The sequence below is a fragment of the Nipponia nippon genome, unplaced genomic scaffold (assembly GCF_047370975.1).
Source record: "Nipponia nippon isolate SJK-2023a ecotype South Korea unplaced genomic scaffold, ASM4737097v1 scaffold_9, whole genome shotgun sequence".
NCBI classification, from domain to species: Eukaryota; Metazoa; Chordata; class Aves; order Pelecaniformes; family Threskiornithidae; genus Nipponia; species Nipponia nippon.
In genome coordinates this window covers 35859107-35886684 of record NW_028262413.1, presented here as the reverse complement: position 1 = coordinate 35886684, position 27578 = coordinate 35859107, and the positions used below count along the sequence as shown (strand labels likewise).

General features: G+C 41.4%; 1 protein-coding gene across 1 annotated transcript in view; it reads right to left on the bottom strand.

Annotated features, from left to right (window-relative positions):
- Positions 1-26116, bottom strand: part of TMOD2 (tropomodulin 2) — a 36839-nt gene extending 10723 nt beyond the window's left edge. Inside the window, exons 1-4 of the mRNA XM_087744614.1 lie at positions 26013-26116; positions 15455-15663; positions 13529-13685; positions 1784-1906 (exon numbers count right to left, since the gene is read on the bottom strand). Coding sequence (XP_087600740.1) covers positions 1784-1906; positions 13529-13685; positions 15455-15580 — 406 coding nt within the window. The 5' untranslated portion in view covers positions 15581-15663; positions 26013-26116. The remainder of the gene's footprint in view (positions 1-1783; positions 1907-13528; positions 13686-15454; positions 15664-26012) is intronic.
- Positions 26117-27578: the final 1462 nt, after the last annotated feature.

The following is a 27578-nucleotide window of genomic DNA, read 5'->3' as shown; positions in this document are numbered from 1 at the left end:
CTAAGAAGAATTTGACTGTACATGTGGTTAGCTTAATAAATTGGCATTCACACTGGGGTTTCTTACAGAAGCACATGGATGCTAATGTGCTTGGAAGAAAATAATATATTCCAGGACTTCAAAATAAATAGTGAGGATATAAATTATTATGAGATAAATTACAAGAAAAACCAAAACTCCATAAAAGAAGCTGCAAAGTTATCTTTTGTGCAAATGAACTTCCATAGTGTCAGGGAATAAATTGTGCTGTGTTTGCTGATACTTCTCTCATAAATTATCTAATTGTACTTTATTCTATAGGATCATGCATTAATTAAAAGTTATTAATTTGATGTAGATTTTTACTCTTTTCATCAGTTTTTTCTTATGGAAAATACTCTGTTCTGTAAGCAAATGACTCTTTAGTTGCTGTTACAGGCTATTTGCAGAACTCTGGGCAGTAGGTGTGCTACTCTTTTTTTTTTTTAATTAGACTTCGACACTTTCGATACATTCTGTCATGAATGGCTGGCTACTGACCAGAGCTGAGCAAAACTTGGAACTTCATTCCATGAACTTCAGACTTCCTGAGAAGTGCCAGCTGCATTATAATCCTGTGATTCCTGTGATACCCCACATTTCAGTCAGAGCCAAGACTAATGCATCCAGAAATGGGTGGTGTAGCCAAGAATTACAGAAGATAATGGCAAGATTACACCCTTCAATAGGACAATATAGTAGCTACAAGAGTTTTGAGTTTAATGTTGATCTAACACAGATTCAGATTAATCTAATATGCTGAAATATTTCATTTAGACTTTCCTAATGAAAACAAAAAAGATTGTCAATAGAGTTGCAATTCTCCCACCAAAATTTTTGTATAACTAGGGCCCAAGAAGGTAGACCATGGACCTCAGAGAGCCCACGGAAGGATAGGATCCATTCTGAACTGGGTGGATGAGGCAGGAGATGTCCGTGGTTCCATAGGGACGTCTCAACGCTAGGCTGAGCAGGTTTTTAGGATGACCCATTGACATTAATCTCATCAGCCCTGGCTGGTTTGCTTCTTCCCAAATTAGGGGTTCAGATGATGATCTTCCACTAGCATAAACATATGGCATACCCATGATACAAACTGCTTGAAAGTCACAGGTGGCTCGACAACTACAGATTGGCCTTTGTTATACTATAGGTTCAAATGTTATTTATGCAAGTGGATACACTTCAAAATTATTTCCTTTGTGCACACTCTAGAATGTGAGGTTATACTCTGGATTAAAGGAAAAGAATTAAAAGTGGTGAAGATACCCAGGTCTAATCAGCTGGCAACCAATTTTCTGATTCAAGGGGCTAGATTCCAAGTTTCCTAATGGATGCAGGATCTTCATCCATTGCATCCTCTAATAAGTTCATCCTGCCATTTGGGATGTCAGAGTTGAGAGGAGGTAGCAATAGCACGCTAAAAACAATGTGGATGCAGTAAGATCAATGGTCTCCACTACAGTGCAAACACCCCAGCCCGCAGTCTACCATCTACCCTTCCTTTCCCCAAATCACATTAGCCGGTTCATCTTCTCCCCTTGCTTGCTGCATCAATTATAAGTAGATGACAGAATTATAAAATGCAGCAGCTATCGAGTCATGCTTGAAGTCCTCATGGGCGATGCGTGGCCCACAGGTTGGCCACCTGTCTGTATAGTGAAACAGCAGGTACTTGAGAGATGATCATGAGACACTCCTGGTGGCAGGTCTAGGCAGAGAAGAACTGGACATGTAGGGGGATCATACCTATATATTATCTAACCTGCAAGATCGTAGAGCTCAGTATCTGAAGCGCTGGCCAGGGCTTCTTCTAGTTCTGGATCCAGAGTCACTTTCTCTTCTGTACGGGTTTCTATGGGCTTTTCTTTAGGGATAAATATTTTTCCTAAGAGAAGAAAAAAGCCAGAGTGAGTAATGAATTATTGGAACAACTCTCTGCCTCCTGGCAGTGGGGGAATAGGTCTGTGACAGTGGAACTGCTTGGAAATATTATCAAGTGCATATTTTCCTCTTTCTTACTTGATGCTGTCCTCCACACCAGGATCTTAATAAGAGTCTAAAAAGAAACGGTGCAGACTTCTGCTCTGTGTTGGTGATTGTCAATGTGGAATCAGATTTCCTAAGATAAATCCCCAGGAGCAGTCACAGCTGGGATTTTTCTGAAGTTCCTGTGGCCTTAAGTAGACAGAATCAGGTCTACACAAAAAGCTTGCAGAAATTTCACCCTCATATTTAACTGAGGCACCAGAAGCAGTTAAAACCATCCTACTGCAAGAACCTTTCAGCTTACCAAATTCCATACAAGAGCCTGAACACTTAGCAAACCTGTTCTCTTCCAGTAACTCAGTTTAATTTCCAGCCTTTCCATCAGTATTTCCCTTCTGTGTCTCCTGATGATCATTCACATAAATAGCCTTTTCCTGATCATCTGTGCAGGACTGAAAAGTCTGAACTGAACTGAACTGAACTGAATCGCATGTTCCCCAAGAAAGACTCCTGACCTATTTGTCTCTCTTTGTATACTGCTGTTACATTGGGGTTAGCAGGTGTGTGTTTCCATGTGATATTCCCTCCAAGACTGAGATCATCGGGCCTTCTGCTGAAATGAGAAAACTGTAGGATAAATGTAGAAGCAACACAAAAAGTCCAACTACTCCTTTAGCCTGTTATTATAGTTAACCTCAGTAGCATGATGATGTAACCGCAAATGCTTGGAGCGAGGCCTTTAAATCAGAGCTGGGGCTGCACTTCGGTCACCAGCACTGCTGGGGCTTTTCTCCCACTCAACACTTTCCTGTACCAAACCCATACAGTCAGTAAGACATTAGGTGATGCCACCTGCAACAGACGGGGTCATTGCTCTGATAATTCTGTGAATTCCCATGTTCTACTGTCCACTGCAGAGTGGTTCCTCTCACCTTGTCCCTAACAACTACTTCTCAAGCAGGCTTTAGTTAATCCCATTGCAGTGAAGCTGTGATGACCCTTGGGTGCAGGTGGCTTTTGCCCACTGTCACCTTTAAATTGTCTTTTTGTGCAGCTTTGTACACTCTAGATGTAATGCTTGAAGCATATCCTGTGGCTCTCTGAAATGTCTCTAAAATAGTTTAATTTTAACTGTATTAGTGATATTATTTTGTTACCATTAATAAATGCAGTTCTGATATTTAGTGTTGAATTACAGATGCTTTGCCTCTGGTTTTTCAACACTGACATCCTTCTGTGGCTTAATTTTTCCCCGTTATGGTCCAAAGTATCATTTTCATGTAGATAATACCCAATTCATTTATCTCTTGCATACAAAGTTGTCTACAGCAATTTTTATACTGTCAGCTTCCGTGACTGAGGTCACTGAATAAGGTCAGAAAAAAAATTTAATGGAAATTTCTGAAATGCTGGCAAGGTTTACTGATGCAGGATTTGCATTATTTACCCTAGAGATATTTGTACCAAGGCTAAATATTTTCTGAGTACAAAGCTGGACCGAAGGTTATATAGAAAGACAAAGTAGTATCATATTATGATTCATTTTTCATGTGATGTTTAAAGTAAGTAATTTTTTAAGAAGAGGCTTCTAGAAGATAAAAGACTTCATGGGCCAAAGGTAAGAATCATTTTAACTTCCACCACACACGGGGTGATATGAATCAGAGACAGCCATCCCATCAAACAAAAGTCAAGTGAAAATCTGGGGTGAGAAATGCTCTGTGAAGATAATTAGTCATGCTCTCCAGATTTCATAACAGCACGGGTGCTAAGATTTCAGATTCTCTCTGTACTACGACCTAATCTGAAGTGTTGGATGGCAGCTTCCAGACACCACTGACCAAGACTTAACTTGATGCCAGCTTGACTGGTAAGGATAACACATAAGGAAAAAAATTCATAACTATGTTGGAAGCTAGAAGACCAAAATTAATTGGAATATCTGAGTGAAAAATCAATAGTGAAGAGTACTGTCCATAAAATAATTCCTTTCAGATTACTGGTGGTTCCACATGAGTTTCAAATCATCAGTACGTCATTTAAGATCTTGGGGAAATCCTACTTATCTTTATCCTGACTGATAATATTATTCCCTAACAGCTATACTCCACAGAGCCATAGCTTGCATGAAACATCTCCATCAGGCAATGAAGTGATTCTTCACAGACCCAAACCCCAGCCACACTGTTAACAAATACTGACAGAAGTCTACACTTTCACACGTAACATTGTAAGGGGACACAGGACCTCGTGTCTTGTGTAAACTGGACACAGTATGTATTATAGTTGGTCCTTCTCTATGGAGTTTGGATGTGGGTAGGCCAAGTATCTTGTGTAGCAAGAAATCCAGGGGTAATGGAAACCAGTACAGGCTCATACTTTTTCTGTGCAGTTCACATATGTAGGAATATAATTTTTAAGCATTTGTTTCAGGCATATGTAATTCTTGGATGGCAGCCTAAATCTTTTTAAATGTGTATATAACTCCCAATGATAGTTTCATTTAAAGCATTCTTGGCAAAAGTTTTAGAAAAATATTCTATTACTGGTTATATGAAATATTTAAAGGGGCAAGGTCACGTCAAAGATGGTAATATATATCTTTAATATATGTGGGCCTTGCTGGCATCCAGTGGCGTTTTAAAAATATTCTTTTTTTTCTGCTATCTAGATAAGAGCATTCTTTTGCATTATCCCACTGTGAAGAGATGCTGTAGCATAACAGATAGAGGTTAGAAGAGCTTATGCATTTAGCACGATATTAGGAATTCATTACCTGTCTACCAACAGCAAAACTGTGTGTCTGTGTTTATAGATGCCTGTCAACCAGTTTTCCTTCATTATTTTAAGGACAGAGTTTAAAGATTCAGGAGGTCCCTCCTAGTCCCACATCTGTACATTGTAAATTCATTATACGGTGCCATCATGGGATTCACTGACAAAATAAAATATGGATAGTGGCTTGCTTGTTTCAGTGGTCCAGCTTAAATTTAAAATTTATTATTTGGAAGAAGTCTTGGACGAATAGTGACGTTTTACTATTTTAAAGTGAGATCTATGAAGAAAGGCTGCTGCTCTTGGTGCTCTTTATATTCACCCTGTATTTTAGAAGATACTTTATTATAACATTCCATGTGGTATAATTAACATTGGCTGTGTTACATTTTGCCTCCAGAATATGCTAATGTTCTGTGCTACATTTCAATAGTAATAGCTTATTTTTCCGCCAATGAAAAACAGTGACGGAAGTTATGTTTATACATATCATACTTGAGCTACATCAGTGTTAACAACACAGATAACCACATTTATGTGCAAAAATAATATATTCTTGTGTTTAACTGCAAAACAAAAATTCAATTCCAGTAAAAAAAATAGTAAGCATTAAAATATCATTTTATTTTTACACATGTGTAGAAACCCAAAATGTCTGGAATCCAAAGTGTTCAACATTAAATTTTAAGCGTAAATCAATGCAATTCTCCCCTTCTTTCTGTCAAACTGGGATAAGTGCCTGGGGTGACCGGGATGACGACTGAGGTGGCTTATTGTAACCCAGGGGACTTTCTGACTGCGAGTGCAGTGAGTAGAGATTTGTCCTGGCTCAGTCTAACAGGAGACCTATTCCTTTTCACACACGGCGAAACTTCTCTTCAAATTGAAATATGATATGGTTCATGTTTTACTCAAAAGAGGCTTGGGGAAAAAAATCCATTGAAAACCGGACAGAAGAAGGATTCAGTAAAAAGGACTACAGAGAGACACAGAAATGCAGAGTGAGATAAAAGGAAAACAAATTCTATGAAAAAGAGAAATCCACTGGGTACAGTCATAAAACCATAGACATAATTTTGCCACTTGGTTTCAGCAAGCTCTGATTTCCTGCGTTATGCAAATGCCCCCATTAAAGCAAAGCAAGGCAGTGAGACATATCCCTACCTCCATCTCCTTGTACAGTAATAGTTAACCACATAACCACATATGCACATCTATAGGAAAATGTATTAACTGAGCTCAGAACTACTTCAAGTGTCTTTTCCTGAAGTAAGTTTATCTGTTTATTGTTGTATAAGGGAAAAAAAGGAATTTGAATAGCATAGTTGGTAGGATTTTACTAGTGTGTCTGATCTAAAAACATTTTAAGGATTTCATCTTCATTTGTAGTTCACAGCATTTGGAACATCATTTCTGGTATGTCGTCTCTCTGGCTTCCTTCTTATGCCATTAGACTGTTGTGAATAAATATAAATATAAATTGCCACCATTTACTTAGTATTTATTCCCACCTTGTACAAGCCAAAATTGTACAAGCCAAAACCCAACAAAGCACAGAGCAATGGGAAATAAGCCCATTTATACTAGCTGTAAAAACATCCTTGTATTTAAGATCCGTTTTATTAAGGATAGTTACTTAATTTTATAATACAAACGCATTTTCTGCCATAATTATAAAACAATAATGTACTTTCTTTTCCTATAAACTGTAGTCCAGATTATTTTACTTTCAAGAAAATATCTGGTTACACTCATTACTTCTTACTTTTCAATGAAGCACTGACTACAGTGAGTGCCTGTTTATTCTCAACTACAGAATGCCTCACTGACCTTAGAAGTGAAATTCAATAATCTTGGAAATCTGCCTTGCATAAATCACAGGCACCTGATTCGCTTTTTCCATTTTGCACTGTTCTTTTGAGGCTTCCTTAAACTCCTCCCTACAAATATTCTATGAAAATAGAGCTAAATTAGTTCTTACCAGGAATAAATTCGTATTATGATGAAGAAAACAGGCTAAGTTCAAGTAAGTGTCAAGCTGAAAGCTAGTAGTAATTAAAATGCAGTATCATAATTGCTGCTGTACTGTTACTCTTGGATTAGTGCCTACATATTGTATGCCTTAAAAATTAGGATAATGGAATAGGAAGGTTGCAAAGTTAAGCTTTTCAAAGTTATTAAATCTATTGTGCATATACACAAAGAGTGAAGTTAAATTGCACCAGCATCTTTGACTTTGATCAGTGTGCTGTGATTCTGCCACCTTGGTGATACCCTTTAAAGAATTCTTTTGAAAAGTATACTTTCTCAAATAAAAATAAACAAAAGCCAACCTATAATCTTTAAAACAGAAGGAAACCCAGAATTTCATCAGACCCTCACATGGATCATCACAACAGTTAGGATCCCTGTAGTCCTGCAGCAGTCCTCTGGATTACCACCTGGATTAACCTGCTTCACCAACAGCAGCAGAAAGCTCTTCTGTCTGTAGTGGAATGGCAGCAGAGGAGGAACAGAGTCAAGCTCTGCCGCTGGGCTTCACGTTCTCAGGGACATCAAAGAACCTGGAAACTTGGGCAGAGCCAGATGCCACGCTAGTTATGTTCCTCCCTGGCCCCTTTTCTCCCATCCCACATATCTTTCTCCTCTGTTCCTTTCCTCATTTCCCCTCCGTGCCTTCCCCATCCCCTGTGTCTCCTGGTGTTGCACATCTTTGAATCCTGACCCTTCCCACCACCTCCTTTCCCTCTGCCCTCTCTTCCTTACCACTGCTCTCTTCTACAGCTCCTTTCCCCAGAGCTGCCACATCTAGTCCTTCATCCTGAACATACTCATGCAGCTTCTCGAAAACCAATCCCTCTACCTCTCTGCACCAGCCTCTCTGCTGGCTATCTACTCTTTTTTTCTCCTTTACAGTGCCCTTCCACAGTGAGGGGAACGCTCCCAGAGCAGGAGAGTCTCCCTGCCCTGGTTCTGGTGTGACAGTGGCCTCTTGGATGAGCAATTTCGAAGAGCATCCCGCACAGCCCACGCACCCTCCCGCCGGCCACGCCAGGTCTCTCCGGGCACTGCTGTGCTGTCACATGTGCTGTCTGCACATGCAGGCAGAAGCTCTGAGGACATGACTAATACTCACTGCGGGGGGAATATCTGGAGAACAGTGTAACAAACTGGATCTACAAGCAAGTACAATATTTTGAAGATGCCAAATTCAAGTATATTTCCCTGGGGATTGCAAAGGACATACAGTTCAAGTCCCCTCTTCAAAGTATGGAGGCACTGCAGCTCATAAAAAAACAGCTGGAAAAATTTACTTTAGATGGCTAAAACAATGTGTTTTCTCCTAATCTTGTTCTTGGAAACAGCTGAGTCCTTTTTGCTGACACTTTCCAAAAATTCAGCCTGAGGCAGACTCTCAGCATGGGAAATTTCAGTGTGAACTGTGTGAGTTTGGCAAAGTCACGAGCAACTAAAACAGGGTCTTACAAAAGCAAGCAGTGAAAGGCACTGGCTAGAGGCATTACTATCAGCAACTGAAGCACTTTCAATGCTTTAAAAGACAATCGGTTCTAAATTCAAGCCTTGAAGAACAGGAAGAAGGCAGCAAAAACTTAAACAAACCATTTCAGTGGTGGAGGTGAAAAGACTGCCTTTGTCAATCCAAGAAAGATACTGTCTCTCTAAACTAAACCCTAACTTTTTTTACATAGAGTCTGTTAGAGAAACTGGAATTGGAACTCATTAGCATCTACTCTAATACTCTGACCTTCTGAAAATGACTGTCGTTATTACTAGTGCTGCGTATTGATACTCTGCTTGGCACAGCGCAATATGCAAGATAGATGGTCTCTGCCAGAGCAACTAAAAACGGGGGTTTGGCCAAAAGTTCTCTGGTTTAATCATCCTTATTTTCTTCCTTTTCCCTTTTATCAGTTGGCTAAAAATGTTAGCATTTAATCACATACAAGCGTGTTCCCCTTCCCTTTCCAGCCACAAAGAATAATAGCCCAATCCACTGGAGTTTTTCCATTACTTGGATGAGAACTGGATTGGATCCAAAATGAAATGGTTTGGCAAGGAACGGAAGACCTTGTAGAAAACAGGGATAGTGGTGAAGCGTTGAAACAGCAACCCTTATAGCAGTTAAAAATGGTATGGCCAACTTTTCATATCTAATGATATTTCACAACAGAACTTTTTTCAATTATGTTTCATTAGTATCATGTAGTTAAGAGAACCACTGCAACAAAGCAGAAACAGAAATGTTGTTAATAGTCTATGTTTGTATTACAGTAGTACTCAGATCTTAACTGAGATCAGATGTACATACCGCATTCAGAAAGAGAAAACATGCAGCACTGACATTGCTCTTTAATATTGTGTGCCTGCACAGCCCCTTACTTTCTCCACTTTTTCTTTTTATTCCCGGACCTTTCATGAACTTGAAAATGATACAGAAAAGGCTTCACAGTGATCTAAGTGTGATAACCGGCTGTTCCAGCTATATGTGTTGAATGCAGTGGGTCAGTCTAAGTAACTTCTGTAGTTCATCAGGTTCCATGTAAGGATTTCTACAATATCTATCCCAAGTAGGAACTAATCCAAAAATACATAAAATAAACACTTACAAACTGCCAATCGCTATGGCTACAATTATCAGCCCTAATTCCCTATACCTCCATCGCTCATTAATAGCAAACCCTTTGTTTGTGGGAATGGCTGATTAACAGCTGCGTTGCACAACAGTTCCTGCAAGCCACCAGATCGTTTGCATACCACAACGGGAGCGATCGCTCGCCATGGGGACATCCAAGCGAAGCACCCGCCCCGACTTCTGATAGGGAGGATGTGGGGTAAAGCGGTCTGAAAAAATTGCTCGGTGGCCAGTTTGGGCACGCGCCTGTCAGGCTGTGACCGTTCTGGCCCTGGTTCAGCACAAAACTTGGTTTTTCATTGAAATGTGAGAGCTATCCCATGCAGGCTTATGACCTTCTTTTTGTACAGCAATTAATGTAGTACATTAACAAGCTGAAATATGGCAGAGGGCCAAAACCCTAATGCATGCCATACTTTTGATTGTTTTTGCCAAATGTTTCCAACCTCTGAAAACCACGATTACAATCAAAAACAAGGCAATTCCCTGCATGGCCAGCCCCCCACCTTGAGCTCATATTTAACACTTCCTTTGTTTTAACGACTCTGAAGATCCCCGCCAGCTCTGGAATTTGTTTTGGCTTGTTTTCTAGCACAATCAAAACCTGATGGTTGTGTTCAGCATATAGAGACCAACATAGGCAACTGAATTTTGTCCTTCAGCAGCTGTTTGGTATTGCTTTTTGGTCAAGAACTCTCCAATAAAACGTTAACAAAAAAAAAGAGAGGCAAAGACACTAGATAAACAATAATGATGTATCACAGACTATTCTGGAAGGAGGATATTTTAAATGCCACCTTCTTTTTGGCTCATCACTGAATTTTCAAGTCACTATCAGCTTTGCATGATAAACAGAGCAACTGGTAGAAATGTCACTTAACATCTGGTAGAAGCTTCCCGCTTCCTAAATTTGAAAAAATAAATGCTTTCCCAGTGGCAGAAAAATATCAAAGTACAAAACAGTGACAAAAGCTTAAACAACACTTGACATATTCTAATCCTACTGACATACAAGTATTCTCAGGAGATAAATAGTGCCAAATGGCACATCGACATCAACACCTCCCATTTCTAATTATACACAACTGGATGCATTTTGGAGCTGCCTCAGAACTTAATTTTTCACTAGCAGAATTAGTGTAAAATTAATTGGGGACTATTTACAGTATGGCTACATTATAGCGCTGCTATAATGTAAAGAAATCATTTAACGGGCACCTATATAACATAATCATATAAATATTTACCAATCTGTAAATACACCTTAGAGACCATCAACATGCAGAAGGTGAAGAATAAGCTTTTCCTCAAGAGATATTCTTTTTTGGTTTCTTCTGAGGACACATTTTAGAAATGTAAATTATTTATCCTGAACTAATTACTAAGCTTTGGAAGAATACTAATTATTCTCTGATTAAAGTGACTTTAAATCTAGCACTTAGTATCATATCTTGGAAATGGCTTTGCAGGATTGCTTTATTTCCTTGCACAGAAAATATCTTAGTATAAATTAAAATTAAGTCATTAATATTTTAATAGTCATTCTGTTACTGTCTCTTCAATTGAGTTTGTCAAAGTAAGTAATGCTGCAGTTCCAAGCACGGATTCTAAGATCTAGAGCCAGCCACGCATGGCCTTTACATGACATTCATCATGTTTCACCAGATTCACCCAATTAGCAGAATTATCATACAATTTGTAGGAAGATTTCAGTACATTTGGCAGGTGGAGATCTCAATCATATGTTTTATAAGGCTCAGATTCTGCATGAAGTCCTTCAAGTGCGGAGCAAGGGGGAAGGAGAACAAGAAAAGGAGACAGAGAAGCCCAGTGCTTGAAGTCTGGTCGTCTTTCTGCAGGACGCCTCCTGCCAAGTCGGGGGCAGAAGACAGGCGCAAGTACCAATATGGGATCAGGCTCAAAATAAACAGATTCTTTCTCAAAGCCAGTTCCCTTAAAGCAGAACAAAAATGACACTGTGCTGTTCATCCAGTTCTCAAGGTACTGGACCTCATCAGGTGTACAGATCTCAGATTAATTCACTTATTTCTAGTATTAACGAAGAAACAAAGGGTGTTTTCATGGTATTTGGCCTTTGACTTCAAAGAAAATTTAGTAGAATTCTTTGTGTTTAGATTATAATTGTAAAATGACTGCAGAAATCACAGAAGATGTGGTTGTTTTCATTTGACTTTATCGGCTAAAGCCAATACGGAGTATTTTGTCAGGAACTGGTGGTGTACAAGGAACAGGAAAAATTAAGGGAATAATTCCCTTAGCCTGAAATGCTGTCATAACCTTGTAATTGTGATAATTCTTAAAATTGTAATTTTGAAGTAAATGATCACAGTCAATCAAAAACCAAAATACGAATAGCTTTAAATGCCAGCATGGCTGAATTCACTCTGTGCTGAGGGAAAAGTGACATGTGTGGTTATTTGTGTTTGTAAAGCAGTGGTATTTCCACACCAGAGACACCAGGAATTAATAAGCAGCACTAATAAGCACTTTAGGGGCATCTGGAAGCAAATGTAGGAATAATACTGCTTTACCCTCATGAAAAGAAAACTGAGATAGAATAAACAGACCAGTGCATACGATAACACTGTCATGGACAATACCGGGATTTTGCACAGATCAAGTGCCGCTCCTATGGGTATATGCAATTCCATGCACTGCTGCTTTTTTGCGTACTTATGTTTCAGGCATGTTTGGAGATCTCAGGCATGACTACAGTGCAAAAGGCAAAGTCTTAGCCCTAAGTCAGTAAATATCAGTAAGGTGAAACCTGACTGAAGGTGTGGGTATAAATATGCAGAGACCTGCAAGCGGTAACTTGTACTGGTAACACCGTGGTGTGCAGAAGACTGGAAAAGGGAAACAATTGATAATAAATCCATAATACAATAAACTGTTTTTTTTCTGCACAGTATGTGTTTGATCACTCCTGCTACCGGCAGGATCACTGCAGTGTCACTGAATTTCAGTGGGCTCAGTGTCAACCCTGTGAATAACACTGAGTGCGAGATACGGCAGAGGAAAAAGTCGGTTAAAGAATATGCTGCGTGATAAAATAACGCATCAATCAGGTCAAGCTGAAAAATGTCTTTGTCTGAAACCATTGTTTCAAAGAACGAGAACACAATGTAACGACAGTAAGAACTCTTAGCCTGCAAATAATGTTTTATGTCTTTCATAATGACACATAAAGTAAAAAATGTTGCACTTGACTTTCTTGAAGTATCTGCTTTCCCTTAAGCAGGTCCCATTGAAATAATGGCACATTCATCAGATGGTCAAAAATGGACCCAGACATAATAAGTTTGTTTTTGAATGAAGAGGTGGCCTAAGGTAGGCATTTTTATCCACTGTATATAAACGAGGAAAAGAAGATAATGGTGCTAAAGGAACATTGCTCACTTAAAAATATGAATGTTCCTGCCCTAAGGTTATCGTACCAACGTTTGAATGATTAGAATTAGGTTTTCCTGTTTTTCCCTTCTTTTCCTGTAGCTGTAGGACAAAGGGAAGTAGAGAAACTATCTGCACGAATAGCATTGCCAGATGTGCTAGTAAACAAGTGGAAAAATACTTATTTTTTTGTAAGTGTATTCCCTAAGCTATTACTTACAGCAATTATAGGCAATATTTACTTAGAAAGGCATTTAATACGTTTCCTCCTAAACACCTCCCCCACTACAATACCCTTGCATGGGCCTAATGCTTAACATGGGAACAGTCCCAGTGAGGTTAGCTGGGCCACCTTTGTCCATCCTTGACTGCAAATAGAGGCATTTGCTGATCTGGGAGCTGCTGATTGAGCCCTTTGCTGGACTGGCATTCATGTGTTCCTATACACACCAACGGGCCTGATTAAACATGCAATTATAACTCCAGCGTAGCAAGGCAGACCACTACGCGGCAGATAAAACCACCACTTCATCTCCTGCTAGATCTGACTCCTGAGCTTCACCCTGCACGGTAACAGCCTCCACCTCCTTTGTCCCAGGGTATTCCACAAAAAGGTGGCAGCGGTGGGCGCCTGTGCTCAGGCAGTCCATTACTCAACACCGACACGGAGAGGGACGGTACCTTTCTTTTCCCCTGTAAACGGTACAAAGTCTTCTCTGTCTTTGTGCTCAAGCGCTTGCTTCTCCAAGTACGAGAGCAGGCGCTCTCTGTCGAAAGGGCCCGTGGCAGGTTTAGTGGTCTGGTCCTTTTGCCGAAATCCTGCTGGAAGCAAGGCGTTCTGTGAAAGACAGGGAGGCATGTAAAACAGATGAGACAATTTCATACAGTGTTCCAAATTTCATTTCAATGTTGTTTTTTAGGTGAAACCAGTCTTTGCATGTTACTTCACATGATGCTCTCTGGTGACAGCAATAACACGCATTACCTAAATGTAACCACTAAAACCAGTATATCTTCCAGGCTTCTTGATTGTATCACCTATTAATGCTTTTATTAACCATATTTACAATCACAGCACCAAAGAACTGAGCAAGATCAGAGCCCTTTGTGTTACACATATTATAACAAGAGTTTGCAGTCCAGGTAAATAGACCAAGATAAGTTTTCTATACATTTTCTTCTCTTCATTTACTCTTTTTCCTCCCCATTTTTCTCTCTCTCGTTTCGTTTTTTCAAAAATTCCTTTCATTCTAATGCAGATGTCTCTTGGACTTCAGAAATGAATGGCACGCACAGAAAGTAATTGGTGAATTATGTGGACTTCAGCTCTTTAGAGTACGCAGGAAGCAAGCAGATGAAGCCCCACTTTAAACAAGTAGCTGTGTGACCGTGTGATTGCAGCTGCATCCTGTAATATAGGAAGATGCATAAGGCTCCCACGTTTCAGTCCAGGAAGTCCTAGAAAGGAATACAGGCACATGGACTTTGCAGTGCATGGGCAGTAAAGCCAACGTGTTGAAGATGCCCCAAAGTACCGCAAAAATATTTCATCGTGGGCCAGAACACGCCCAGTAAATCTGATCCGTGGCAAATACCCAGACAATCCTGAGCACATTCAGTGAACTCAAATCACTAGACATTTATCTGTGCATGCAGAAATGTGTCCAGAGTGCTACAAATTTACTGCACATATGTAGCTTGACTACAAATGCACTGTGGCTTTTTGTTGTTGTTGTTGTTGAATGTTCTGTATCTCCATTTGAGATGCCAGATACTTGAAAATACCAGAAAATGCACTGTAGAAGTGGTAGTAGTGAGGGAAGTGGCAACATGGAGGGAGAGAACAGTAAAGCCCACCCTTAATTTCCAGGTAAATTCGTGCTATAGAACTAGAAGCTATAAATCTATTGTGTTTTTTCAAATATATTTTGTCTCCAGAGTGAATGGATTTTATCTGCCAGTTTACCTGCCAGTTTTCAAACTCCTGCATCAGTGTGGAAGGCTTTGGGGTAGGTACAGGCAGAATCCCCAACCAGCACGCTTGTGACTGTAACCTCGTTATTGGAGGACTCAGTGGTTCCCAGGCCAGAGATCTCTAAATTCTTTGTGAGAGTGTCTTCAAATATCCAAATTATCCTCGCTCTCTAGAAAATGACAGTTGTGTAGCTGAATCTTATTTTTTCTTAATCACGCCTAAATATATTCTCTTCAGCTAAAAATATCTGTGCTGAATGACATAGTCAACAGATTTCAGAAGTTCTGATCTGATCTTCACAAACACACATTATGTTTGTTTGTTTACTGCCGTGCTCAGAAATAGCAGCCATAAAAAGCTTCTCATCGTGCTGCAGTGTACAAACATGATTAAAGATTTAGGTTGCAGACAAGCTCGTGTCTAAATAGACAAGGGATAGAGAAAGGGCACACTTGTACCAAAGCAAGTAGCACATCACAGCACAAATAAAACCAAAATGTCCCTGGCTGAGCTGCTCATCCTTTAGGGTAGACTGCCTCTACTGTAACAGAATACAAATAAAAAAGGTGCTGTATGTGGCATTTATATTAGACAGCTTCTGAACTATGACCACTCTGGTCCCCATTACTAACCTCAGGATCCAGGTCATCAAGAACATGCTCTAGCTGTTTCAGTTCATCCTCTGAGAGTTTGCTGAGTATTTCATCTTCATTGATATTCTTATATTTCTCCAACTCTTTTCGGAAGGGCAGAGACATGGCTTCTGCTGCACTGCTTGACTGATGCTGCTCTTCAAGATTTCAACCATCCAGGAGAACTGAGCTGCTTGCGGCTTCACTCACTGTTAACGATAAAGCATTACGAGTATCTCCATTTAGCTGATATAGTCCTAAAAAGCCTGCATGCTGAGAGTCACATTTACACTTCATTAATGAAAAGAAAGCAGCAAGATGTCCTGGCTCAGCGGAGGGAATGTGGGAAGCGCTGGGGCTGCCTGTGCAGCAGTAGCCAAGGAACAGCAAGGAAGGGTACGGTACGCTTCGGAACCTCAGGGGTGCAGCAGCAAAGAGAAGCTTTGAGACATAGATAAGAAAAAACATTGGGAACTTATCCTTTTCCATAGAAATAAATCTGTTTTATTTAATTTGCTCAGAAACAGCAGTATCTGCTTGTTCTTTTGGCTAAAGGCAGAGGAAAGTGGTAGAGTCACAGAAAACAGTCCAGTGCTGACAAACAAGAAACGAAATGTTATGCCTTGAGGTATTCTATCTTATTCCAGCTTTGCTGATGGCTGAAAGCTTACCCACATCATCTTGGCTGGCTTTTTGGTACATTCTTGTTACCTAAGCAGCTTTAAAGTATGCTGGTTGGTAGTCTCATTTCAAAATTTTTGGCTACAAATGATAGCACTTATCATCAAAATAATTCTTGCAGTGGGGATATGCTACTTATAGCTCAAAAGATCATCTGTAAATTAGTCTGCTGCATGGGGCATCTGCAGGCATTCAAAACACAGTCATGAAAAAAATATGGACTTAGTATTTCACAAACTCTAACTTTTGAAACTTGAATGTGGTTCCTTGTTAGATGATCCCAACCGATCACTAACAACAAAGTGTCATGTGCATGGCCCCAATAGTCATTCTCATATAATTTGTCATATGACGAAGGACTCCCTGTCTTTACTCGCTCTTTTTTTCTTGTCCAGAAACAATGCTAGAGCCAGAATCTGCCTGTAAATGGATGGAGTGAAAGAGAATTAATGTACGATCAGAACCAGCATTAGCTGGGTTCTTCAGTTGTGCTCCAGGCCCTCCCAAGTCTTCCCAGTTTTCCACAGCAGAACCAGAGCTCTCAGAATTACACAGCTAGCTGTGCAGTTTTACAGCTGAGTTTTTGCATTCACAAATTTCAAAGTTATGGTTGATATGGAAACCAGCCAACTGGCACCTACGTCTGGCTTATGTATCAACCCAAACTCTGACTTCTTTTGGCCAGGTCCTTGTCATAAGCTAACAAAATCCATGTGGGTTCTGTCGCTCTTCATATGAGCTGGAAGCCTGATCTTTATTTTTCTTTTATTCAAAATCCAAATGAAAATGTTGCATTTACTTAAGAGTTTCACTATTAAAATACTAAATATTAAAACATATCTCATTCTTCTACTTATCGAAAAGACTAGAAGTCAGCAACCTATAGAAAGGGAAGAGAATAATAAGTAGAATTACAAATTTGAAAAATCTGGAATTCTATGAATACTGCAAGGCATGATAAGCCTTGATCTGAAACACTTAAACATCCTATTCCAAGAAGCAGCATTATTTCCCCTAAACACTCCCATTTTTTTCCTTATTACTGCTCTATCTGTTGTCCCTGTTTTCATAGTATGACATCATTGTCAAGCCATTCCAAATGTCATGGTAGAATTCAACTGCTCTTTACATTGCGAGTTTCTTTTAGGAAGATAGCCAGCATCTGATGTTTCACAAAGTTACAGCAGTTGTAAAAAAATCTTATATTATCAAAATTCTATCATATGTGATGAGTGTGAGAGGTATTTTGGCAAAAGTCGTCCAAAAGAGCTAATGTTTTTGTGTACTTGGTGCTTAAAGAGAACACTAGTTCCACATACGTTTAATTGATACAATGTTACCAAAACTACTTGTTAACTAATGAAAGCATTTTATTTAAAAGTGATAAGTATATTTGTTTAAACTGTAAAAACAAATTCAGCTGCAGTACAACATTTCTGTACTAAAGCATCAGGCGCCTTCTCTAAGTTTCTTTGGATAAACGCATTAAAAACGTAACGTTTCAGCTAGCAGTCATTAACTGGGCTGAAAAATTTCTTTGAGGGGATTAGAGCTTTTTAAAACTCTATTTAACAGTTTAAATGGTTATTTTATTAAGAGTTTAATTGCAGCCCTGGAAAATGCAGAAATGTAATCCCAAGGTTAGGTTAATTAAATACTATTGGAAAAGTAACTGGTAAGAGTACGTAACAGTTTCCCTGGCTGAGGCTGAGCCCCTCTGTTGCGCAGGGTGCCTGGCACCAGTACCTCTCCCTCAGCTGTGTACGGCGTTGCACGGATTGCCATCAGGGACCACAGCTAAGAATTGTTTTACTGATATCAGCAAGACCATGTATGTAATGGCTTTTGTGAAAAGGTTTGCAAAGTTGAATCCAGGTGCTAATGGGTAATCACTGCAGAGTATGACTTGTGCGTACCAGACACTTTTTATTTCTTTGTGAGTTACTTCAGAGCTTAGCCATAAAGGGAAGACATGCCGGGACACACTTTTCAACACGTGACAGTTTTCAATATTGTAACTGTTTCCTTTTAATTATTAGGAAGATAAGGTATTTGACCACGTGCAGCAAGGATACCCAAAGAGAAATATAAACACAGATATTAAAGACATATCAGTCTAACTTTTCTCATGGCATGAAGCACTATGTTGGACAACCCTCGTTAGAGTAGCAGTGCATGGAAGAGCTTGAAATCATGCTTTTCTTGCATGCATACATTTGCAACAGAAACTCCCTTGATTTTCACAACTGAATCTTACTCCTCAGCGGCTGAACAAAAGCAAAAGACGCTGCTTAGGGAATTTCTTTGTCCACAATCCCTGTAAGTAGTAAAGCTTTTCTGGAGCTTGCACCCTGCTGTACAGGGTAGTGAAAGCTCCGCCAAAATGCCTATCATTCGTGTTCCAGCTTTATGCTCTCTATTGACCTTTCACCACAATCACATTATCAGAAACCAAGGGAACGAGATAAATCTAACAATTCAGCATCATTCAGTCTGGGAAGGAAATGCTGAAGTCTTGAGTTCACATACTCTGGAAATTGCTGTCTAATGTGATGATTATGATCTCCACCTTCCTAATTGGATTTCATATTGTTAATTCTGTGTATGTAGACAGGGCCATATGCTGTCTGTGCTGCTTCTTATTGTGGTTTGACTTTTCTGCGTGTGCGCATACTGTTTACTTTTTACAGATTATATCCACTGGATTTCCTTTGTTATGAGTACTGTATGAAACAAACAGACTCCAAATTTTAATCAGTTAAAAAAGCAAGTGTAACTAACCAACGGCTCTTAGCTACTGTTGTTTTAAGCATACAAAAGCAGATCAGGTGTCACACTGTAGAAAGGAGATGTTCAATCTAACTGCAGAGGCTGTTGAGCGTTACACTGCACTAGGGACGCTGCGGGAAGCAGAATGAGGGACCATGGGTAAGACTACGGAGTTTCCCTTCAAACTTAAGAGAGAACAAGGAGAGTAAGGAATGGAGGAGCACAAATCCCATTTGTTTGTTTCCACTTAGTTTCAATACAGAGCATCACAGTTTACCATGGGCTCAAACACCCGCTGTTAAACAGCAAAGCATGCTGTTAGATGCCCAACGGGTGAGATCTATGCTGATTCAGGATAGAGCAGAACTGTAAGAGGCAGCATTTCTGCTAACTGTGTGCTACTTTTAAATCTTTGTGGAGCACAGATGTTTCGCAGTGAGCTTCAAAGACTCCATTGCTGTATTTTTATCTTCGATTCCTTCTAAAGAAAGAAATACATACTTCTGTTTTATTTGGGGCAGCTTTTTCACCCATGCCTGTCGACATCAGGATTCAAAATACATTTTCAAAGACAAAAAGGGTGTCATTAGTCAGCCTGCATAAAATCATTATTGCTCTATGTAGTCAACACCTGCTGTGCTATAACTCCTCTATGCTTTGCTGTGTTCCATAAGTACTTTTCGGTTATAATCCTTATACACTACTGAAAGGGTTTTCTAGAGTAGCTAGGCTGTAGTTTCTGCTGATACCATAATACTGTTGTAATTTCCTACTGCTGATACAGATATTTCTTTCTGAGACGGAATCAGTCCTCTGCTGAATGAATGTTAGATGTCAGAGAGGTCCCACTCACATTTGCTCAGATCCCTTGAGAAGCGTTGGAACAACCTGAACTATAGAACCTTCTATGGACCAGCAGCCAAAAAGGCACATCAGATCACTCATGCTGTCTAAAACGCAGGCTATACACCTAGAAAAACATCATGTCCCTGGGGTCCCGTAGAGATGGCAATACTGTGATACAGACAATGTGAGCTTCTAGCTTTTGACAGTGTGTACAAGCTAAGAATGAAGCTGCATGGCAATGTGCATTTATTATGTAAAAGGAGATGTGCTGAATGGGAAATAATCCAATAGAGTTCTTTGCCTTTTTATAGAAAAAAGATCTTTTTTTATAATCGGATTTGAGAAATTCTTCTCACTTTTCCTTTCCAAATCATGGCAACTGATGTTTAGAAAGGAAATCCTGATGCACGATCTATTTTAATCTATCTCTGTATCCACAGTGGTGGATAACTGTGTTTTGAAAAATAGCTGTGAAACTGGTTTGTAAATGTGGAAAAATTATTCCCTTTCTGGAAATAGGCTCAAGTAGCTAAACATGAAAATAAGAAACAGGTGGAATAAATCCCAATTTAAATTGATACTGGATGAAATAAATAGGATTGGGGCCATTGTGATTAAGAACCATGTTTGTGCAACACAAGCAGATGCTCAGTAGAAGAAGGGTGATTGTCCCGCACCGGCCAGGCAATGGCGTGCTCCCACCAATACACTTAATCCAATACCACACAGGGGACCTCCCTGCTATGAAAAATAAGGCTGGGCTGTTGAAAGCTCAAACTTAAAAAAAAAAATATTGAGAAATACTCCATTATTTCACATATAAATAAGGTTTCTTTTTTATTTTTATACTTAGAAGCAAGACCAGTATGTACTTTCTAACCATGAACATATGGGAGATGTATACTCAGAGATCATGTTTTGTAGTACAAAATTTCTCCTTGGTTTTGAACTAGGAGGTTCAGAAACGTCAGAAAAGCTAGAAAGGATGCATTAGGGCCAGCACAGCACCGAAGTACGATAGGAACATAGAGTGAAGCATTATGAAACTGATGTTTTTGTGTGTATGATGAAAATTATATTAGCTACAGATCCTGAGGTAGACAGAGACAGTAGACACATGAAAGAAACTCACATAGGTAGAAAATGGAAGAAGATCTGTAGAAAAGGATTTGGTCTTCTAGAATTCCCCAACTTTTCTGCCTGTTTTCCCCAAAAAACTTCTGAAGAACTCACAACATAAGGAGCACTGAACTGCTCTGCTTTAGTCACCTTTCTAACCCTTTCCATCCAGGACACAGCATGATCACCTGGTGGATCAAAGCGAATAACCTGTTTAAGGATTTATAGAACTGGGTGCTTCAAGAGGGTGTCTCTGGGTCTGGTGGGGAGTGCTCTCAGCTGCACATGGCACTGAGGCCCAGGGCTGGCTCTGGGCGAGTAATGATGTGGCCAGACTTCTATTCCCAGCCCAGTTTGCCATCTTCTGTCATACTGTAGCAAAGAATCTCTAAAAATCCCTGTATAACGCTGTTTATCTCCAGGGCTAATGTAGTCTTATTTCATGTTCTGTTCCTAGCAACTGCTTTAGTCCCATATAGAAACTGGTAAATAATTAACAATTATGTTGTCCTAATATTAGACTAGACCCAAACCTTTAGGATGATCATTCAGTGATCAGAAACTCCACTTCATAATGGGATGAGCCTTTCTGAACCTTGGTAATGCTTAGGCCACCCTGCAGTTTACATTACAGTTGTCTTCTTTACTGAGGGATTGACAACTCCTATGCAAATAAAATGCGAGACATCGATTCAGTTTAATGGGAGTTCAATCATGGCCTTTATAAGAAAATAACCATCATGCATATTACAAAATTCTGCATATGAATGTCCTGTTATTTATAGGAGATACAAAGGGATGTACTCCCTTTGATTCAGATAACATGAAAGGCTTTTCACTGGCGATTAAAGAAAGATGAAACATTAATGCTTCTCCCACTGATGCAGAATAAAGTTATATAATAACTAATTTCTGATTGTTTCTAAAATAACATTGGTGGTATTATTCATAACCATTGCAAGCATGAAACTAAGTCCTGGGAAGGAAGTAGATTTCTTTACAATGCCTGATGAATTTATAACCTGTTTCTGGGTATCATCATATTTTTAGATCATAACCACTAGACTTGTTTCCATACAAAAATTATGACTAATTATACAGTGATCATATGATGATTTAAGCCAGTCTTACTTAAACAAAGCAACCTTTAAACCACTCAATTCCTACCTACAGGAAGAGGATGAACGAACAAACCTAAGCGTTACAGCCGTTAGTGGGATTGCGTATGGTGCCCTGACACTCCAGTGAGGTGTCAGATACAGGAAACGGAGAAGACCAGAGAGACCTGTCTGTCTGTCGTGACTCCTGCAGGGAGAGACTCCCCCCTCCTTTTAGAGGGGTAAAGTTTAGTTATAAAATAACAAAGCAACCATCTTCTATTTCTGCTCATTGTAACTTTGTCGAACTGGAAGCTAGGTTTCTTCCACCTTTAGAACTTAAGTGATTATTTGAAAATCCATGCAAGGTTAATTAGCTTTTCTGAAATAAAGACATAACATAGTTACTGTCTGAAAATGAGGGTGGCATGAAGTGCTAGGCTGAAAATCCTGGAGAGCAGAGTCTTTTTATACAGACAAAATGAACTACGAAATGGCAGCTCCACCCACAATTTGTCATCTGTAAGCTTCAGCTCTGACACGAACAGAAACACCCTGCTGCTGAGCTGTACCAGGGGTGGTTGACTGATGGTCCCTCGGACAAGACTTAATATCACGATTAAGACTGTCAGTAATGATGCTGATCACTGTTAGAAGCGACAGTATAAGCGCTCATTTGATAGCAACTGGAAGAAAACAGCCTCATTATTTTCTGTGTGGCACCAATGATATTTTAACCTCTTTCAATAACTACCAGGCTCTGCGGGTTTGATTCTGCAGTAGATAGGTGCTGATTTACCTTGGAACAAGAGGTTGTACCTCCCCTGCTGAGCACCGCCCTGCAGCGTACATGCTCCCAGTCTGGTGACGCAGCAGCCCATTGCTCTGTGGTCCCCAGATGAACATGGATGAATCGGTTCCTATATCATGCACATTACAGCAATAGCTGTGACGTTTACAAGATGGTGTCTTCATCCAGTTCAGTCTCCCAGATTTTGTGTTGTGTAAAGAACTGTAGTTGTTATCGTCAGCACATCTACCATGAATGGAAGGCAAAGCATACATTGGGGTATGAATTATCTGCAGCTTTGTAAAAAGGCATCCTCAGGAAGCCAAAGGCCAGTCTCTGGTATCCTCATTGATCGATCACATTTACATGGAACCAGCTGTTGTGGTGCCTTAAACACCATCAACCACACGAGAGCCTCTCCACTTCACTGTCCTGTCAGAGGAAAGAAAGGCCTTGTTCGAGGTCAAATGGAAAGCCTGTGGCAAGACAAGGAACTGAACCATCTTCCAAGTATCAAGCATTGGACAGCTTTTCCTTTGGCTACAGGTCCCTTCTTCCATGGAGTCTCGTTCATTTAAGTGGATCGTTTAAATGAACAACATACACCAAGTGAAAACACAGCAGAAAGAGAACCAAAGGCTGGGTTAGGAGCATATACTACTGATCACAGAACTATGGTCATTAATAATGATCACTGTTAGATAACTTCTAAAAACACTCCTTTTTGCATCTTTCCTAAGCTGTTTTTTCTCCTTGCGATGTACTGAGACATTGTAACTACCCACGTTTTTTGCAGTTTAGCTGTAAACCAAAGCCAGAAACCATCCATGATGTGCACATCCTGATAGCTGAAACAATAAATAGGAGAAGGAATTGTACCTGGAAATAGACTTTTTATTTTTACAACAAAATAGATCAGACCAGTCCTGGAAAAGACAACACTAGTGTTTGTTTTTCACATGTTGGAAACATCAACAGGAAAAAAGGACACTGGGTGATATTAACAAAAGCATTGTTCCACCTGTGCTGCCCACAGACAGCAAACGGCGTGCTCCCTTTTTGCCACTGCTCTTCTCAGATTTCCCTATTGTAGAACAGCAGCTGGACCTTCAGAGCCAGCTGTTCCTTGAAATAATCCTAATAAAGAAGGGTTTAAAAAATAAGTGTACAGATTTCTGTGGCACCAAACAATGATGACCAAACTCCACTGTTAAACAGAAGCCACTGCTACACTTGTGCGTTACAGTCAGCAAACGGAACGTATGCGTTCACCCCACTATTAACCTACCATGTGCAAATACACGTGGCTACAGGATGCTACCTGGCGCCTCTCAGTGCAAAACCCGGCAGAGCTACCACGGCCTCTGTTAAAAGGATACTCAGGCCCAGGGAGACATCAAACTATGAGCTTCAATAACTTAGGAATGCTACCAAAAAACCCTAGAGCAGATTAATAACAGCAGAAATGCACAAACATTGCTTGCCAGAAGTTGTAATATAGTGGAAATAATAAAAATTTGGGGAAGGAAGAGAAGTTATGCAACGAGAGAGCAAAGCGCACCATTTTGAACAAAATTATTTAGATTGTCAAGATGAGAGAGGCTGCTGGCTAAGTTCAGATAAATCCAATCAACCTAGATGAATGGGAGAAAAGATACATATGGAATTTAGGTTGGCAAAGCCACTAAAATGACTCGCATAGCATTCTTCATTTTCTACATAGTGATAAAAATTTAAATATATATTGTGGAAGCCAGTTAAGAACTGCACAGCACCGCAGCAGACAGTCTATTAGATAGCAAATGGATGCAGAATAATGCGGAAAAGATTGTAGTATCGTTAGTGTAATTCGGTGAGACACCTCCATACATCCCTGAGTTTGAGTTCATTTTTCTAATAACTGCATCCCCTGCACGGACTGAGAAGATGCGATGCCTGCGGTATTAGGCCAGTTGGTCCCAGGTGTTTCTTTCCCATCACATGCTCCTGCCTCCAGAAGTGGAGGGCAGAACAGAGGAAGTTCAAGGACAATTTCTGAGAATAATCAGTTAAAGAAAAGCTTTCATACGATAAGAAATTGAAAGACTGCACCTATTTACTACAAATACACAACTCAATCACTTACTGAAGACTTCCTCTACTAAATGTTTTCAAAAGCATAGATCTACACAGTGTATCATTCATGGTATAAAAATATTACCACTTCTTCCAACTATTTTTAAATTGATATTTAATATTGATACATTTCTGAATTTGTTTCATCATTAATGACTTTACAATGGGGTTTTTTCCTAAGTTTATGTTACTCCTAAGCTCAGGGTGGTCACGTGAATCTAATCAGTTTTCATTTATTTTTCGGTGTTATAGTCCTCAGATTTCTCTATATGTTCCTCATGGATCAACTGTGGATTTTTACTCTGGCAAAAGAATTTCCCCCAAAGCTTCCATCAAAGCAAAACCCCTTGAATTAGCAGAGCCACCCTGATAATTTTGTAATCAGAAGATGACAGACTAGAGCACGTGTGACATCTAATACCAATGTGCAGGTTCTGAGGAGACGTTTTGCTCATCGACATCTTGGAAATGTTACTAAATCCGCATCCTGTTCCTGAACCTGTCCGTGGTACGTTCATTCTGACCTGCTCCACGGCAGCGGAGCATCACCACCCTCCATCAGTCCTGCTGTATTTCTGACATACAAAAGGCATGAGAGCTCTAAGGAGAGACAGCCCATCTTCATTTACAAAAATACCTTCCCTTCATATTTTTTGAAATTGCTTCACCTATTTTTTTGGCCTTTAACGCCTGGCATGAAGGATGCGAGCACAGCGAAATAAATACATACCCATTCCCTTGTAAAAGCCGCTATTAAAACCAAAAAAAGGCAGAAAGGGGAAGGGCACTCCGCACACCGCGGGGGCCGCGGACATTTCGGGGCGGCCCGGGCGCGCCCCGCCGGTTTTCACACGCCGAGGAGGATTTCCAGCGGCGCCCCTGCCCCAGCGCTGGGCTGGGCTGGGCTGGGCTGGGGTGAGCTGGGGTGAGCCGGGCTGGTCTGAGCCGGGCTGGGGTGGGGTGGGAGCCAGCCGGCGCCCCGCGCCCCGCTCCGGGGATGCCCCGCCGCTCCCCGCCGCGCCTCCCGCCCCGCCCCGCCCCGCTCCGTTCCGCAGTGCGCGGAGCCCCGCGGAGCCGCCGCCCGCCCGGGGCCCCTGGGCGATGCCCCGGCGGCCCGCCCGGCCCCGGCCCGCCGCCTTACCCCGCCGTGGGGCCGGCCCTCGCCGCCAGCCGCCTGCGCGCCCCTCCGCGCCCGAGCCCAGCGCCGCCCGCCGGCTGCGCGCCCCTCCGCGCCCCGAGCTCAGCGCCGGCGGCGGCAGGTGGGTGCCCGGCGCGGCGGCTGCGCAGCGCGGCCCCTGCCCTGCCGGGCACGCTGGGACTCGTAGTCCGGCAGCCGCCAGCAGCCGCCGCGGGGTCCGCGGGCACCGGCAGCGGCAGCGGTGCCGGCACCAGCACCAACAGCACCAGCACCAGCACCAGCAGCACCAGCACTGCCAGCCCCAGCCAGCACCCCCCACCACCAGCAAGCGCCACCAGCCGCACTGGCACCAGCGCCACCAGCAGCATCCCTCCCACCCTCACCTGAGCAGGGCACCCCCATGGCCCCCCTGTCCTCCTTCACCCCTTTCCATTCCTTTCTGCCCCAAGCCTGCAGGTGAAGTCCCACCTAACCCACACCCAGGCCATGTTTATTCCCCCTCGCCTTTGACTTGGCATGACGTAGCCTCAGCCTTACCCCTCCCCTGTGTGGCCCCTCTGTTTGGAAACCATGAAAGTAGGCGATGGCGCGGCTTGGATGCTCTGCCAGCTGCAGCCGTCGCCCCTGCCCTGTGCACATCTCTAAGCAGTTGAGCATGCACTCACTGCATGTGGATGCGCAGCCTCGGCAGATGTGCTGGACAGTTCTGGGCACACACGTAGGCAGCAGACCCTAAAGAGCATGGCTTGCTCCTCTCACACACCCTCTGCAAACTGGCCCAGCAGCTGAACCGGCCAAACAGGTCCTGCGGCAGAAGCCAGCTGGCCCTCACCCTGCACCAAGATGTGTCGCTCCAGGGAGGCAGTTCTGGAGCGGAGGGTGCTGGCCTCTGCCCAAAGCCAGCCTGCCTGGGCTGCAGCCAGGGCGCAGGACACGGGCTGGAGGAGGAGGACTCCAATAACTGGTCCTCCAACTCCATAAGGATTCAGAGGGATCTCCACCGGTCTCATCTGGAGGCCTGAAGGACAGGAGCATCTCAGGGTGCCCCTCTCCATTCAAGAAGGACAAGTGACTCCCCTGGCACTTCCTAAAAGCTTGGTGGAGCTTTTTGAGGAGACTGCTGGCTGTATCACAGTGCAGTGAGGTTACAGTGGGGTCAAAACCTCTAAGAAGAACATGTTGATCTTAACAGAGGATATAGGAAGAGACCACTTTGATGCTTTTCCTCTCTTCTTTTAATTAGTTTTGACAATTCAATTTATATTTGTGCTTTTATTCTATACTAAAGTTAACCGGTGGTTGAAATTGTACATAATACGTAATATGATTTGAACGTACCCCCTGTAATCAAGTATGTCCATAATTTAATTTATCAGATTGCCTTCACTGAGTACTGTGTTTTAGCTGAACCGAGACCTTTGGTTCTGAGCACTAGGTGATGAATCACTAGCGGCAGAAAAGCTATTCCTGTGACTAAAATGACTTTAAGTTTCATGACATGCTGGCAGGAAAGCAAGACATTGCCTTGTTAAGAAGCAGATGTTGCACCAGAGATGAATTTTCCTATGG